A 17442-nucleotide genomic window follows, 5' to 3' on the forward strand; every position below is an offset into this window, starting at 1 on the left:
ACAAAAAAAAACACCGACACCTACAACAACAACAACAACAACAACTAGCGTGAATATGAAACCTGACAGAAGAGGGGGAGCGGTCAAACCATTGCAGCAAGTCTGTGCTCGCGAAAAGTTGGCTGTTTATGTTAAAATCGTCCGCCAAATTTCATTTGCTTTTAAGAGTACCCTTATAAGCCTAGCTTGTTGTGCTCCATGTTACTAATTTCATGTATGCGGCAATAGTTCCAACGAAATTTATTGAATAAAAAAGTTGGCTGTTTAACATGGATAAACACGGTAAATGAGACCCCGAATGGCAAGGTCCAATCACTCTGACCTCAACATTTCCTGTGTATATCATGTTTTGCATTCACTGTTTAGACATTGAAATCGTCAATGCCCCAGATACTCAGACTGCACTTTGGTTAAACAGATCAAAGCTGAGTCAGCCCCCCCCCCCCCCCCCCCCCCCCCCCCCCCTTTCCTCGCTTTTCCTCCCAAACCCTCGCCAGTAAGGTAAGCGTAGGCGGAATTCCTCTGGAAGGAAGAACTCATTTTATCCTACATACGTGAGAGAGACTCCTGTGAGATAATAATCATTCAAATCACACGTGTGTATATCATGTACATGAGGTCATACACACACACACACACACACACACACACACACACACACACACATACACACACACACACACACACACACACACACACACACACACACACTAACGTGTAGATGGTAGGGTTGACGTAGTTGACGTGGTTGCAGTGGTTGCAGTGGGAGGGAGCGTAGTCATAAGAACCGCCGCCGTGGGACAGTGGGCGGTGCTGTTATCTGTCAATCAAAAAAACACATGTTGTTTTTCACAAGGATTGTAACACTCGGTAATCACACACTGATTGTTACATACACTGCTTAAACACACAATGATTGTTACGTACACTCGGCAATCACACAATGATGACAATGACGGCTGACCCCACACTACAAGCACACTTACCATGCACAGAGAGAGAGAAGGTCTTGACGGCTGTCACCACACTACAAGCACACTTACCATGCACGGAGAGAGAGAAGGTCTTGACGGCTGTCACCACACTACAAGCACACTTAGGCTACCATGCACAGAGAGAGAGAAGGTCTTGACGGCTGTCCCACACTACAAGCACACTTACCATGCACGGAGAGAGAGAGAAGGTCTTGATGGCTGTCACCACACTACAAGCACACTCACCATGCACGGAGAGAGAGAAGGTCTTGACGGATGTCACCACACTACAAGCACACTTACCATGCACAGAGAGAGAGAGAAGGTCATGACGGCTGCCACCACACTACAAGCACACTTACCATGCATGGAGAGAGAGAAGGTCTTGACGGCTGTCACCACACTACAAGCACACTTACCATGCACAGAGAGAGAAAGTCTTGACGGCTGTCACCACACTACAAGCACACTTAGGCTACCATGCACAGAGAGAGAGAAGGTCTTGACGGCTGTCACCACACTACAAGCACACTTACCATGCACAGAGAGAGAGAGAAGGTCTTGACGGCTGTCACCACACTACAAGCACACTTACCATGCACAGAGAGAGAGAGAAGGTCTTGACGGCTGTCACCACACTACAAGCACACTTACTATGCACGGAGAGAGAGAAGGTCTTGACGGCTGTCAACACACTACAAGCACACTTACCATGCACGGAGAGAGAGAAGGTCTTGACGGCTGTCACCACACTTTAAGCACACTTACCATGCACAGAGAGAGAGAAGGTCTTGACGGCTGTCACCACACTACAAGCACACTTACCATGCATGGAGAGAGAGAAGGTATTGACGGCTGTCACCACACTACAAGCACACTTACCATGCACGGAGAGAGAGAGAAGGTCTTGACGGCTGTCACCACACTACAAGCACACTTACCATGCATGGAGAGAGAGAATGTCTTGACGGCTGTCACCACACTACAAGCACACTTACCATGCACAGAGAGAGAAAGTCTTGACGGCTGTCACCACACTACAAGCACACTTACCATGCATGGAGAGAGAGAGAAGGTCATGACGGCCGTCACCACACTACAAGCACACTTACCATGCATGGAGAGAGAGAAGGTCTTGACGGCTGTTACCACACTACAAGCACACTTACCATGCACGGAGAGAGAGAAAAGGTCTTGATGGCTGCCACCACACTACAAGCACACTTACCATGCATGGAGAGAGAGAAGGTCTTGACGGCTGTCACCACACTACAAGCACACTTACCATGCATGGAGAGAGAGAAGGTCTTGACGGCTGTCACCACACTACAAGCACACTTACCATGCACGGAAAGAGAGAAGGTCTTGACGGCTGTCAACACACTACAAGCACACTTACCATGCATGGATAGAGAGAAGGTCTTGACGGCTGCCACCACACTACAAGCACACTTACCATGCATGGAGAGAGAGAAGGTCTTGACGGCTGTCAACACACTACAAGCACACTTACCATGCACAGAGAGAGAGAAGGTCTTGACGGCTGTCACCACACTACAAGCACACTTACCATGCATGGAGAGAGAGAAGGTCTTGACGGCTGTCACCACACTACAAGCACACTTACCATGCATGGAGAGAGAGAAGGTCTTGACGGCTGTCACCACACTACAAGCACACTTACCATGCATGGAGAGAGAGAATGTCTTGACGGCTGTCACCACACTACAAGCACACTTACCATGCACAGAGAGAGAAAGTCTTGACGGCTGTCACCACACTACAAGCACACTTACCATGCATGGATAGAGAGAAGGTCTTGACGGCTGCCACCACACTACAAGCACACTTACCATGCATGGAGAGAGAGAAGGTCTTGACGGCTGTCAACACACTACAAGCACACTTACCATGCACAGAGAGAGAGAAGGTCTTGACGGCTGTCACCACACTACAAGCACACTTACCATGCACTGAGAGAGAAAGTCTTGACGGCTGTCACCACACTACAAGCACACTTACCATGCACTGAGAGAGAGTAGGTCTTGACGGCTGTCCCAACCGTGTTGTTGGCCAGACACACGTAGTCACCGGCACTGTCCGCGTGCACGTTGTGCAGTAACAGCGAGCCGTTAGACAGACGTTCTACACCGCCCGCCCCCTGTAACACATGACGTCACAATGTACGTTTTGCAGTAATAGCGAGCCGTTAGACAGGCGTTCTGCACCGCCCGTCCCCTGTAACACACATGACTTTAACATTAAAACTATTTACTCATCAAGCGAGAATGGAACAGGCGCCTAAATGTTTTCACAGAAGAGGCATTTTGGATTCGTAGGGGTAGGGAATTCCAAAGAGACGCTTCGCAAAAGGCTTAACTTGACTTATACAAGTCTAGACAAGGGATAGGGGGATCAGGGAGAGAGGGTCTTCCAACATGACACAGAGGTAGAGGGTCTTCCAACATGACACACAGAGGTAGTGGGTCTTCCAACATGACACAGATGTAGAGGGTCTTCCAACATGACACAGAGGTAGTGGGTCTTCCAACATGACACACAGAGGTAGAGGGTCTTTCAACATGACACACAGAGGTAGAGAGTCTTCCAACATGACACAGAGGTAGAGGGTCTTCCAACATGACACACAGAGGTAGAGAGTCTTCCAACATGACACACAGAGGTAGAGGGTCTTCCAACATGACACACAGAGGTAGAGGGTCTTCCAACACACACTATTTCACTGCTGCAGCGGTTATGTTATCTCAGAGGCCAGGCAGCTTGGAGCAAGCAGGCCATAAATAGCCTACCCTGCGCTGGCGGTGACCTCTTTTGTAAAGCGGGAAAATGCCAGCTTCACAAAGCCCTTGTTCATTGTACTCTGGAAGTGTACAGCGTGCTGGGCCAGTGTGAAAAAAATATGTGTTTCTTGGTATGAAATGGACTGGTTTGCGTGACTTGAACGTTGGATTACCGTCATCTTGTGTATATTGTTACTCGGATATTCAGGCTTTGTGTATGTGCAAACTAGAGTTCCTGATAGGATTCGGTTTGTTTGATGTTGAAGTAATACTGCTATCGAATCTACCGGCAGGTCGTTCTTTGTTGTATCAAAACGTGCGCATTGTATACCATTTTGTAACCACGCTCAATGTTTATACCAACGACCGACTGTGTTTCTGATGTTGCCGTCAGTAAGTACTTAGTCTAAACTGTGTCATAGAGTGAGAATAAGTTTTTGAGGCTGTTTTTGTGTTTGAGTTTAGAGCAGTTTTGATTCGTTAATCCACGCGCCTAATCAGTGCATGCACCGTTTGGAACAGGCACTCGACTCTAGTGCATTTCATCTGTTCTGTTTTTTGTATTGCTTGTTTTGCGTCCCCCCCCTTTTTTTTTGTGACGTGTTTATTCCTGACTTAATGTTGTGACTGTAATTGTGCTTATGTTCTTGCCTGTCTGTATCAGTGTATATGGTTTTGATTGTTTATTGTTATCAATTTCTTTCAATTTGTAGTCACTCTATTTATTGATTTAAGGTGTCTCAGTTAAGAATGGCGGCAGTGCAACATACAGAAGATCTCCACATATTTAGGCTAAATGCTATGTGCAGAATTTGTGGCAGAAGATCAAAGGCAGCGAAGGACAAACATCATACCATTAGGCATTGCAAAAACTATGCATCAGGGTTGTTTCAGTTTCACGGTATTCAAGTTTCTGAAGAAGCTAATGGCACCACTTTCTCAAGTACATTGTGTGCAACATGCGCTGTTCGTCTCGGCCAACAAAAAAAACCCTAACATTCCACCTTAAGGATTCTCAAAAGCAATGCATAGTAACATTGAACAAACAAAAGTGATGTGGACACAATACAACTCCAAAGTGGAAGTAGCTGACTGTAGTGTGTGTAAAACGTTTGCCGAACAAATGGCCGGTTGTCTTAAAAAAAAAAAAAAAAGCCAGTGAAAAAGCTGCTAGTCCGCAAAGAAAAAGCACATGTGTTGACAGTACTGATGCCTGTACAAGCACTTCTATTGTTGAAACCTTTCAGCCACAGTGTTCTTCAACACCTGAAACAAAAACCGCAAGCCGTGTGGTCAAAAAACGTCTGTTCGACCTGCTGACATCTCGCAAGGGTACGACTCAGAGTCAGAGTGATGTAAGTACTAACAATGACACAGTCGTCGTGTCAGCTGCTTCAACATCATTTCAAACCCAAGCCCCAGCAGAATCAAACGATAACACACCTGTAGCAAAGTCTGTATCTCAGTCACAGAAAGCAACAGATACTAACACTGTTTTGTCAAAAAACAAACCACAAACCCAACTCCGCCCAATAGAACAGTTGCAAGCACCTTTGACAAAAAAAGAGGAAGAGTATTTAACTGGCTTAGTTAGGGTGAAACTGGCACAGTCAGATGACAAGAAGACGTTGATATGTAAGACAAAAGCACAGCCACTTGTCCTAAAGAAAATTGTGAGAGCGAAAAAGTCATCAGCGCTAGTTTCTACTCCAATGAGGAAGAGAAGAGCAAAGGAAATTGCCAACTTGAGAAAAGAAATGTCCGGTTCCACGGAAGCTGACATAATAAAACAACAAAGCACTGAACTCAAGCACACTACAAAGCGCAAAAGGGATGACATTCTGAAAACAGCTGGGTTGGGACAGGCACGCGTCTCTTCAAAATCAGCAGCTCAAATTAGAGCAAAACTGTCACTTAGCTGGGCAAAACAAAGGCAGTTGCGAAAATTAAACAAGGCAATGGGAATAAAAATGGAGTGTGAGAAAAAGGAGAGGGAATTTCAGGAGGGAGTGCTTTGTGGGAAAATAGAAGTTTACACATTACGTCTCTCATGCATCAACAAAGCGACAAAGAAAGAGGAAGTTAGGGGCATTCCCGTGTCTTCTATTGTCAGCTGGCCCAAGTTTGTAACGGATCTCTTAGACCAGTACGACAAGAAGAACATGCTAACATGGCATAACAACACCTTGCCAGAAAATGAAATTTGGGTTAAAATCGGGGGTGACCATGGAGGGGGGAGTTTTAAAGTTGTTCTTGAAGTAGCAAATCTCCACAATCCAAATGCGAACTCAAAGTTGGTTGTGATGACTGAAGCCAAAGATTGTGCTGAAAACCTTGAAAAGATTTTAGGCAGCACTATTAAAGAGGGAGTTAGTGCTGTCAACGGCATGATGTGGAAAGGAAAAAGGCTGCGAGTGTTTATGTTTGGGGATTATGATTTCCAGTCAAAAATGTATGGACTGTCAGGAGCCCAGAGTAGTTATCCATGTCTTTGGTGCAAGACTTCCAAAACGCAAATGCAATGGAGTCCAAGAGAAAAAGCCCCCAAAAGAACGTTAAGAAACATGAAAGAAGACCTCATAGGGTACCAAGAATCTGGCAGTGACAAAAAACATGCCAAAGACCACTACAACGTCATTCGTGCTCCAATATGGGACGTCAAAGTGAGTCATGTAGCGCCGCCTTACCTTCATTTGCTCCTTGGTGTTGTGAACAAACACCACGATCTTCTTGCAAATGAGTGTCACCAGCTTGACAAGCAAATAGCAGATGCCCTTTCTAAAATAAAACTGAGTGAAGAGCGTTTGGTGGTGATTGACAACACTACCGAAGCATTCAGAAGGTGTGTCAGAAAAATGTATAATCTCCGAGAAAAAGGGAAACTTAATCTGAAAACGTTTCCAGTCTTCGACAGATCTGAAGGACCAACAGTTGCAGGGGTTACTGAGATTTTGAATAAGCATAGCATAACACCTCAGGCCTTTTTTGGTGGTAGCTTCAATGGGAATCACTGCAACAAATACATTAAAGATGAAGTGATTACTGCCGTAGCAGACAGCGTAGAAAGAAGGGCATTTATCCTGACAGATGATTATGGCGTGCACACCCTTGCAGGTCAAATCAAAGACAAACACACCCGTTTGAACAGTCTTTACTCCAGTGTGCACAGGCTTGTGTCACACACAAAACCAGTTGGGAAAGATGACCTTCCTGGCATCCAAGTAGCTATTTCTGAATACATGGAGTTCTACAGAGGTAACGTGTGCCTTGACAACGTTAATGTCATCCCAAAGCAGCACATACTTGAAGCACATTGTGTAGAGTTTATGGACAGGTGGGGGATGGGGCTTGGTTTGATGGGTGAACAGGGCGGCGAAAAAATACATTCTGACGTCAACAATTTGAAAAGGAGAGTTTGGGGCATGAAAAACAAGGGACAGCAACTTTGCCAGTTAATGAAAGAGCAACAAATTAAGACCTCACCGATGCTGCTTGACACCCCGCCAAAAACAAAATCCTAAACAAGAATGATAAAAAGTCATTGAGGCCTTTAGCATATTGACACAATAACAGCTCTAAAACATTGTTTTTTGTTGTTTGTTTTTCTTCTAAAATTGTACATATTGTTTTTTTTCTTCTTCTAACAATGTACATTGTGTTTTTGTTTTGTTTTTCTTTCTAAAAATGTACATAGTGTGTGTGTGTGTGTGTGTGTGTGTGTGTGTGTGTGTGTGTGTGTGTGTGTGTGTTCATATGCGTGTGAGGGAATGTGATCCCGCGTAAAGAGTGTGTTTACACTCACATTTGAACCGTTTAGTTTGAAATTACACCCACTCTATTCCATTACAATGCACGTCATCTTTTTTTTCTTCAGCATCTCAGAGAAATAACAACCCCAACTGTTGTTGTGTTGTTTTGTTTCGTTTTGTCTGTTCTGTTTTGTTTGCGATAATGAAACAAACGTTAAATTGTCGTCGGATCGACGAGTTTTCTTTCCTGTGGTATATATATACAAGTTTGTGAGAACAATACGAGTGAAAAACTGTGTTGAAAAACTTTCAAATCGACTTGTGTGCTGCTATTGGATTACTGACCAACAGTTGCAGGGTCAGGTAGGCTTTTTGTTTTCTTCACATGCAGCTAACAATTTGCATGAACATGTATTGAAAGACCGTTTTTTCTTTCTTTTATATTACAGGCATTAATTGCACTATTTTGAATTATATAAACGCAAAACAAATTTCACATGCGCACCATACGCATGCCTATAATATGTTTTTAAATACGACATTAATTAGTGTTCTTTTTTTGTGGCACATTTAGGATGTTTTGTTTACTGTGTTGTCTTCTGCCGTCTTACATACTGTGCCGTTCCTGTTTCTTTAAATGCAACATGCACATGTTTTTCAGAGTGTAAAGAGTGGCATAATTATATACTTGAGGAGCAAACACTTTTTCTAATTCTCTCATTTACCCTTTCTTCTGTCTGGAAAATTGTGGCATGTTTTGTTTCATACTATTGACATACATGTATTATCCGCCTATGTGTTGTCGGGGTATAATATCATGTGGCACTTCGCGCGGATTTGGGTGAGCGCGCGCGAGCTACGTTTTTTTTTCTCCTGTGGTATATTATATATACACTTGAAGTTTGTGAGACTTGTATAGGAGGGCCGTGAGGTAAGCTTTTTTGTTTTATTCACATGCAGCTAACACTGTAACATGAACAGTTTTCTTTCTTATATGTTACTGACATTATCTACACTATTTTGAATTATATACTTATATAAACGCAAAACAAATTTTACATGCGCACCATCAATGACTTCTACTAGTAGTCCTTGGCATAATATGTATGTAAATATACGACTGTATATACTCTACTGTTTGTATATATTTCGTAAAGTGTTGTATATATGTATTATGTACTTGGGGATTACCTTTGTCTTTATCTTTCATTATTTTGTGTTCTTTTATTGTGGCACATTTAGGATGTTTTGTTTACTGCGTTGTTTCAAGGTGTTTCATTAAATGCAGCATGCACATTTTTTTTCAGAGTGCAAAGAGTCGCATAATTATATACTTGGGGGGGGGGGGGACACACTTTTTCTAATTCTCTCATGTATCCTTTCTTCTGTCTTGTGAATTGTGGCATGCATTGCAATAAATACAACTAAACACACTAAAAACATCAGTTCCGAAATGCTATCTCTCTGCTCGACTGCTATCTCTCTGCTCGCGGCATCCAGGTTATCAACACAGCATAACAGAGAGCTGGGGCCACGCACGCTAGCGCTGCAGACAAAGAAGAGTGCAGGTCTGGCCCTATATATATTTCAGGCGCCAGTGTGGGCGGAAGGGGTTGGAGGAAGGAAAGGGTAAATCGGCAGGAGGAGAGTGGTACTGCCGGTTATTTTTAGCTGGTGGCAGCCTGGCAGAGAGTACCTCACACGGAACACAGTGAACATGACACACAGAGGTAGAGGGTCTTCCAACATGACACACAGAGGTAGAGGGTCTTCCAACATGACACACAGAGGTAGAGGGTCTTCCAACATGACACACAGAGGTAGAGATTCTTCCAACATGACACACAGAGGTAGAGGGTCTTCCAACATGACACACAGAGGTAGAGGGTCTTCCAACATGACACACAGAGGTAGAGGGTCTTCCAACAAGACACACAGAGGTAGAGATTCTTCCAACATGACACACAGAGGTAGAGGGTCTTCCAACATGACACACAGAGGTAGAGGGTCTTCCAACATGACACACAGAGGTAGAGGGTCTTCCAACATGACACAGAGGTAGTGGGTCTTCCAACATGACACAGAGAGGTAGAGGGTCTTCCAACATGACACACAGAGGTAGAGGGTCTTCCAACATGACACACAGAGGTAGTGGGTCTTCCAACAAGACACAGAGGTAGAGGGTCTTCCAACATGACACACAGAGGTAGAGGGTCTTCCAACATGACACACAGAGGTAGTGGGTCTTCCAACATGACACAGAGGAAGAGGGTCTTCCAACATGACACACAGAGGTAGTGGGTCTTCCAACATGACACACAGAGGTAGAGAGTCTTCCAACATGACACACAGAGGTAGAGGGTCTTCCAACATGACACAGAGGTAGTGGGTCTTCCAACATGACACAGAGGTAGTGGGTCTTCCAACATGACACAGAGGTAGTGGGTCTTCCAACATGACACAGAGGTAGAGGGTCTTCCAACATGACACAGAGGTAGAGGGTCTTCCAACATGACACACAGAGGTAGAGGGTATTCCAACATGACACAGAGGTAGAGGGTCTTCCAACATGACACACAGAGGTAGTGGGTCTTCCAACATGACACACAGAGGTAGAGGGTCTTCCAACATGACACACAGAGGTAGTGGGTCTTCCAACATGACACACAGAGGTAGTGGGTCTTCCAACATGACACAGAGGAAGAGGGTCTTCCAACATGACACACAGAGGTAGTGGGTCTTCCAACATGACACAGAGGTAGAGGGTCTTCCAACATGACACAGAGGTAGAGGGTCTTCCAACATGACACAGAGGAAGAGGGTCTTCCAACATGACACACAGAGGTAGTGGGTCTTCCAACATGACACAGAGGAAGAGGGTCTTCCAACATGACACACAGAGGTAGTGGGTCTTCCAACATGACACAGAGGAAGAGGGTCTTCCAACATGACACACAGAGGTAGTGGGTCTTCCAACATGACACAGAGGTAGAGGGTCTTCCAACATGACACAGAGGTAGAGGGTCTTCCAACATGACACAGAGGTAGAGGGTCTTCCAACATGACACACAGATGTAGTGGGTCTTCCAACATGACACACAGAGGTAGAGGGTCTTCCAACATGACACAGAGGAAGAGGGTCTTCCAACATGACACAGAGGTAGAGAGTCTTCCAACATGACACACAGAGGTAGAGGGTCTTCCAACATGATACAGAGGTAGAGGGTCTTCCAACATGACACACAGAGGTAGAGGGTCTTCCAACATGACACACAGATGTAGTGGGTCTTCCAACATGACACAGAGGTAGTGGGTCTTCCAACAAGACACAGAGGTAGAGGGTCTTCCAACATGACACACATAGGTAGTGGGTCTTCCAACATGACACACAGAGGTAGAGGGTCTTCCAACATGATACAGAGGAAGAGGGTCTTCCAACAAGACACAGAGGTAGAGGGTCTTCCAACATGACACAGAGGTAGAGGGTCTTCCAACATGATACAGAGGAAGAGGGTCTTCCAACAAGACACAGAGGTAGAGGGTCTTCCAACATGACACAGAGGTAGAGGGTCTTCCAACATGACACAGAGGTAGAGGGTCTTCCAACATGACACACAGAGGTAGAGGGTCTTCCAACATGACACACAGAGGTAGAGGGTCTTCCAACATGACACACAGAGGTAGAGGGTCTTCCAACATGACACACAGATGTAGAGGGTCTTCCAACATGACACAGAGGTAGAGGGTCTTCCAACATGACACACAGAGGTAGAGGGTCTTCCAACATGACACACAGAGGTAGAGAGTCTTCCAACATGACACAAAGGTAGTGGGTCTTCCAACATGACAAGAAAAAAGAAGAAAATAGAGAAGAAGAAAAGTTAGTGAATGAAATAACATAAATTGAATCAAAATTAAGGCTTGACCAAGATCTTGTGTTGTTACTGGAAGATAAGCGTTCTAGGTTAATGGAATTACGTGAGAAAAAGTTGCAGGGTATGATGGTGCGTTCACGAATCCAGTGGATTCACCAGGGTGAGAAGCCAAGTAGATATTTTTGTAATCTGGAAAATAGAAACTTTGTGTCAAAACGCATGTGTTTTTTTGGAAAAAGATGATGATGCCGTTGTTTTTGACGATACAGAAATTGTTAAGGAAACTAAACTTTTCTATGAAAAGCTTTACAGTAAGCATGATGTAACAGATGTTAATATTGATACTTGTGTTCATAATGCCACTAAACTAAATGATGAAGAAAAAGATAGGTTGGAAGGTAGCATTAGTTACAGTGAAGCCCATACAGCACTGCGTGCTATGAACAATAATAAGAGTCCTGGCAGCGATGGCTTCACCATCGAGTTCTTTAAATTTTTCTTTGGTGACATTTATATTGGAGCCTTTTTAGTTCGTTCTTTAAATTTTGGATTTTAAACTGGAAACTTGTCAGTGACGCAACGTCAAGGAATTATTACTTGTTTGCCAAAAGAAAGAAAGCCAAAGCAGTTTATTAAAAATTGGAGACCAATCACATTGCTAAATACAGTTTATAAAACAGCTTCAGCATGTATTGCAAACAGGATTAAAGGCGTACTGCCCAAACTAATTCACACAGACCAAAGAGAATTTATGAAGGGGAGATACAAAGGGGAAAATATCCGGTTGTTATATGATATCCTTTTGTATACACAATATGAACAGATTCCGGGTCAACTCCTTCTAGTCGATTCTGAGAAAGCTTTCGACAGTATTTCTTGGAAATTTATAGATAGGGTTTTAGACTTTGTAAATGTGGGCCCCGACATAAAAAAATGGGTACGAGCTTTTTACTCTGATATTGTGGCATGCGTCTCTGTAAATGGCTCTTATTCAGCCAGGTTCAGTATTTGCAGAGGAGTAAGACAAGGCGATCCTTTGTCACCTTATTTATATTTACTGTGCGCTGAGGTTTTATCAAACATGTTGCGTGAAAATGAGAAAGTAAAAGGTATACATGTGCGTGATTGTGAAATGTTAATGTCTCAGTTTGCGGACGACACAGCTTTGTGTTTGGATGGAAGTGAAGAATCATTTACAGAAGCTGTGAGAATTTTGAATGTTTTTGCTAGTATGTCCGGATTAAAAATAAACTTAGAAAAAACACAGGTCATATGGATTGGGAGTAGGAGGAACAGCCAGATACGGTACTTGCGTGACATGAATTTTTGCTGGGACCCAGGGACATTTAGATATTTGGGGGTAGTTTTCTCTGTGGATACAGGAAATATTGTCCATCTAAATTATACAGGAAAGATTGCAGAGATAAGAAAAGTATTGAACATGTGGAGTAAGCGACAGCTTACCCCTTTTGGTAAAATTACTGTTTTGAAAACACTAGCAATGTCTAAGTTAACGTACTTATTCATGAATATCGCAGATCCATGCGATATATTTTTGAAAGAACTTGATGGTATGGTTTTTCAGTTTTTATGGAATGGTAAACAAGGTAAAGTTAACAAGAAATGTGCTTGTCAGTCTTACCAAAAGGGTGGGTTAAAAATGTTTGTACTTTCTTGTCAGCTATGAAAATTAGCTGGCTTAGGAGAGTTTTCTATGCCGAATCTCCTTTAACCAGGTTTACGCTCTGTCTTTATCCTGAGCTGGATAAACAGCAGCAGCTAGGGGGTGAGTTTGCCAACACTTTAATGCAATCAATCCACAATCCCTTTTGGCATGATGTATTGAAACATTTCAAGAAATTAAGCATACAATGTATACCAACTGATGTAAGTGAGTTTAATGCAGAATGTATCTTTTATAATAGAAATATTGTAATTGGAAAACACACTGTATACTTTAAAGATTGGACAGAAAGGGGTATTTTCCAAGTCTGTCATTTACTGAATGAAAATGGCAGTCTATTGAATTTTGTAGATTTTCAGATAAAATTTCCTACGTTGAAGGTTAATTTTTTTGAAATTTGCAGGACTGGTCAAATCTATTAAGGCATATCAGAAAAAGATAAATGTAATACAGGAGGCAAACTATGAATTGTTAAAGCAAAAATCATGGAAAATAATATTTGAAGGAAAACATAGTGTCCAATCGTGTTTTGCCTCGGCAGACTCAGCCCCAGCTGGTGTAGTAAAATGGAATGGTATTTTTGATAACCTCAGCTGGAACAAGATCTTTTACTTATGTCATAAGACAACAGTTGATTGTCAGCTAAAATGGTTCCAGCTGAGGTTAATTTATAGGGCTTTGTCCACAAACCGCTACTTATTTCTAAGAAAAATTGTTGTTCGTTTTGTAACAATGAGGAAGAAACAATTAATCATTTGATGTGGCATTGCCAGCATATTAACAGGTTTTGGCAGGAACTACAGGAATTGTTAAATAATAGTTGTTATCATGTTACTAATTTCCGGTTTTCGGAAGCGTTGGTATTGTTTGGAGTTCAGGAAAATATGTTCACTGATAAAGCCTTAGATTTCATTATTTTAGTGGCCACATTTTATATTTACAAATGTAAATGGAACTCTGAAAGACCGATGCTTCCGATATTCTTGAAATTTTTGAAAAGTAGATATTTATTGGACAAGTACAAGGGGGGATTAGCAGAAGATAAGTTTGACCGCCTCTGGCAACCATACTCTAACCTGGTTTCATGAAAATTGTCCAGTACTAGGCTCTACTCCTCCTCCCTAATTCGTCAACAGTATCTTGATATATATGCTGTTGTAAACTTGAATCTTGTAGTAATCAATATTATTTAAAGGTCTAATAGTTGTTGTAGTCAAACAGTCCTATACTGCGCCTCTTTAACTTTCTCCCTCTATCTCTCTACTTCTCTCTCTTTTGTAGATTATTCTTTTTTATGCATGTTGTATGTATGTATGTGGCGATGTGAATTGTGATGTAATGTATAATGTGTTGTAAAAAAAAAAAAGTAAACAAAAAATATTAAAGAAAACAAAAAAGGTCTCACCGACAAACACAACAAGGTCTCACCGACAAACTGTGACAGCCACAATGAAAAACACAACAAGGTCTCACCGACAAACTGTGACAGTCACACAGACAATCACGACAACGTCTCACCGACAAACACGACAAGGTCTCACCGACAAACTATGACAGTCACAATGACAAACACGATAAGGTCTCACCGACAAACTGTGACAGTCACAATGACAAACACAACAAGGTCTCACCGACAAACTGTGACAGTCATAATGACAAACACGACAAGGTCTCACCGACAAACTATGACAGTCACAATGACAAACACAACAAGGTCTCACCGACAAACTGTGACAGTCACAATGACAAACATGATAAGGTTTCACCGACAAACTGTGACAGTCACACAGACAATCACGACAAGGTCTCACCGACAAACTATGACAGTCACAATGACAAACACGATAAGGTCTCACCGACAAACTGTGACAGTCACAATGACAAACACAACAAGGTCTCACCGACAAACTGTGACAGTCACAATGACAAACACGACAAGGTCTCACCGACAAACTATGACAGTCACAATGACAAACACAACAAGGTCTCACCAACAAACTATGACAGTCACAATGACAAACACGACAAGGTCTCATCGACAAACTATGACAGTCACAATGACAAACACAACAAGGTCTCACCGACAAACTGTGACAGTCACAATGACAAACACGACAAGGTCTCACCGACAAACTGTGACAGTCACAATGACAAACACGACAAGGTCTCACCGACAAACTATGACAGTCACAATGACAAACACGATAAGGTCTCACCGACAAACTGTGACAGTCACAATGACAAACACAACAAGGTCTCACCGACAAACTGTGACAGTCACAATGACAAACACGACAAGGTCTCACCGACAAACTATGACAGTCACAATGACAAACACAACAAGGTCTCACCAACAAACTATGACAGTCACAATGACAAACACGACAAGGTCTCATCGACAAACTATGACAGTCACAATGACAAACACAACAAGGTCTCACCGACAAACTGTGACAGTCACAATGACAAACACAACAAGGTCTCACCGACAAACTGTGACAGTCACAATGACAAACACGACAAGGTCTCACCGACAAACACGACAATGTCTCACCGACAAACTATGACAGTCACAATGACAAACATGATAAGGTTTCACCGACAAACTGTGACAGTCACACAGACAATCACGACAAGGTCTCACCGACAAACTGTGACAGTCACACAGACAAACACGACAAGGTCTCACCGACAAACTGTGACAGTCACAATGACAAACACGAAAAGGTCTCACTGACAAACTGTGACAGTCACAATGACAAACACAACAAGGTCTCACTGACAAACTGTGACAGTCACAATGACAAACACGACAAGGTCTCACCGACAAACTGTGACAGTCACAATGACAAACACGACAAGGTCTCACCGACAAACTTTGACAGTCACAATGACAAACACGACAATGTCTCACCGACAAACTGTGATGGTCACAATGACAAACACAACAATGTCTCACCGACAAACTGTGACAGTCACAATGACAAACACGACAAGGTCTCACTGACAAACTGTGACAGTCACAATGACAAACATGACAAGGTCTCACCGACAAACTGTGACAGTCACAATGACAAACACAACAAGGTCTCACTGACAAACTGTGACAGTCACAATGACAAACACGACAATGTCTCACCGACAAACTGTGACAGTCACAATGACAAACACGACAATGTCTCACCGACAAACTGTGACAGTCACAATGACAAACACGACAAGGTCTCACCGACAAACTGTGACAGTCACAATGACAAACATGACAAGGTCTCACCGACAAACTGTGACAGTCACAATGACAAACACGACAAGGTCTCACCGACAAACTGTGACAGTCACAATGACAAACACGACAATGTCTCACCGACAAACTGTGACAGTCACAATGTCAAACATGACAAGGTCTCACCGACAAACTGTGACAGTCACAGTGACAAACACGACAATGTCTCACTGACAAACTGTGACAGTCACAATGACAAACACGACAAGGTCTCACCGACAAACTGTGACAGTCACAATGACAAACACGACAAGGTCTCACCGACAAACTGTGACAGTCACAATGACAAACACGACAAGGTCTCACCGACAAACTGTGACAGTCACAATGACAAACACGACAAGGTCTCACCGACAAACTGTGACAGTCACAATGACAAACACGACAAGGTCTCACCGACAAGGTCTCAGCTACTTACCGGGGGCACCTGCCACTCCAGGTCCGGCGTCGGACTCCCGTCTACATCACAGTCCAGGATGACGTCATCACGGGCATCACCCAGCAGCGTCATGTTGCTCGCACCGCTGATGACGGGGACCTCTGTGACGTATATCAGTGATGTAGTCTTTAACTCACACACACACACACGCACACACTCACACACACACATGCAGACGCACACACACACGCAAGCACACACACACGCGCATTCACACACACGCACACACACACATAGGTGGTTTTACAGTCATTTGGGGTCGGCTGTGTATCAAAATGCCATCTTGCTCAAAACACAGGCATTTGGGGTCTCTTTTGTTTTAAGTGTTAGAAAGTTTCTTAAAACTTCAATGAGCGTTAAATGCCATTTTAAAGTGTGAAAACTCATTTCAGGAGGTTATTACATAAAATGCAACCTCCAGCGTGATTTTTAGAAAAACAGACATTTGGGGACGATGTTTGCTGTACAGCAGTGAAATGGGGACGTATGTGTACACAAAGTGCAGAGCTAGAATTACGTTATCGGTGCTATGAATGTTTTAGGTGTTAGAAAGTTTGTTAAAACTTCAATGAGCGTTAAATGCCATTCTAAAGTGTCAAAACTCATTTCAGGAGGTTATTACATTAAAAGCAACCTC

General features: G+C 43.1%; 2 protein-coding genes across 3 annotated transcripts in view; one reads left to right on the forward strand and one right to left on the reverse strand.

The window, feature by feature from the left end:
- The window catches only part of LOC138951248 (mucin-5AC-like), a 149997-nt gene that overhangs the window by 30404 nt on the left and 102151 nt on the right, over positions 1-17442 (reverse strand). For both annotated transcript variants that reach the window (XM_070322897.1, XM_070322896.1), the window contains exons 11-13: positions 16785-16906; positions 2997-3135; positions 716-820 (exon numbers count right to left, since the gene is read on the reverse strand). In XM_070322897.1, coding sequence (XP_070178998.1) covers positions 716-820; positions 2997-3135; positions 16785-16906 — 366 coding nt within the window. The remainder of the gene's footprint in view (positions 1-715; positions 821-2996; positions 3136-16784; positions 16907-17442) is intronic.
- Positions 13068-13842, forward strand: LOC138951419 (uncharacterized). The gene is made up of 2 exons (XM_070323026.1): positions 13068-13502; positions 13708-13842. Exons 1-2 carry the CDS (start codon positions 13083-13085, stop codon positions 13840-13842), a joined length of 555 nt encoding a protein of 184 aa, XP_070179127.1. The 5' UTR covers positions 13068-13082.

Source organism: Littorina saxatilis, linkage group LG16, assembly GCF_037325665.1.
Source record: "Littorina saxatilis isolate snail1 linkage group LG16, US_GU_Lsax_2.0, whole genome shotgun sequence".
NCBI lineage: Eukaryota > Metazoa > Mollusca > Gastropoda > Littorinimorpha > Littorinidae > Littorina > Littorina saxatilis.

What these genes read in the sequence shown, in the direction of transcription:
- LOC138951419 (XM_070323026.1), top strand. Translation starts at nt 13,083, where the DNA reads ATGAAAATTAGCTGGCTTAGGAGAGTTTTCTATGCCGAATCTCCTTTA. An exon ending in GCAGGACTGGTCAAATCTAT is followed by an intron (nt 13,503 to 13,707) that starts TAAGGCATATCA and finishes TTATGTCATAAG; the next exon opens with ACAACAGTTGATTGTCAGCT.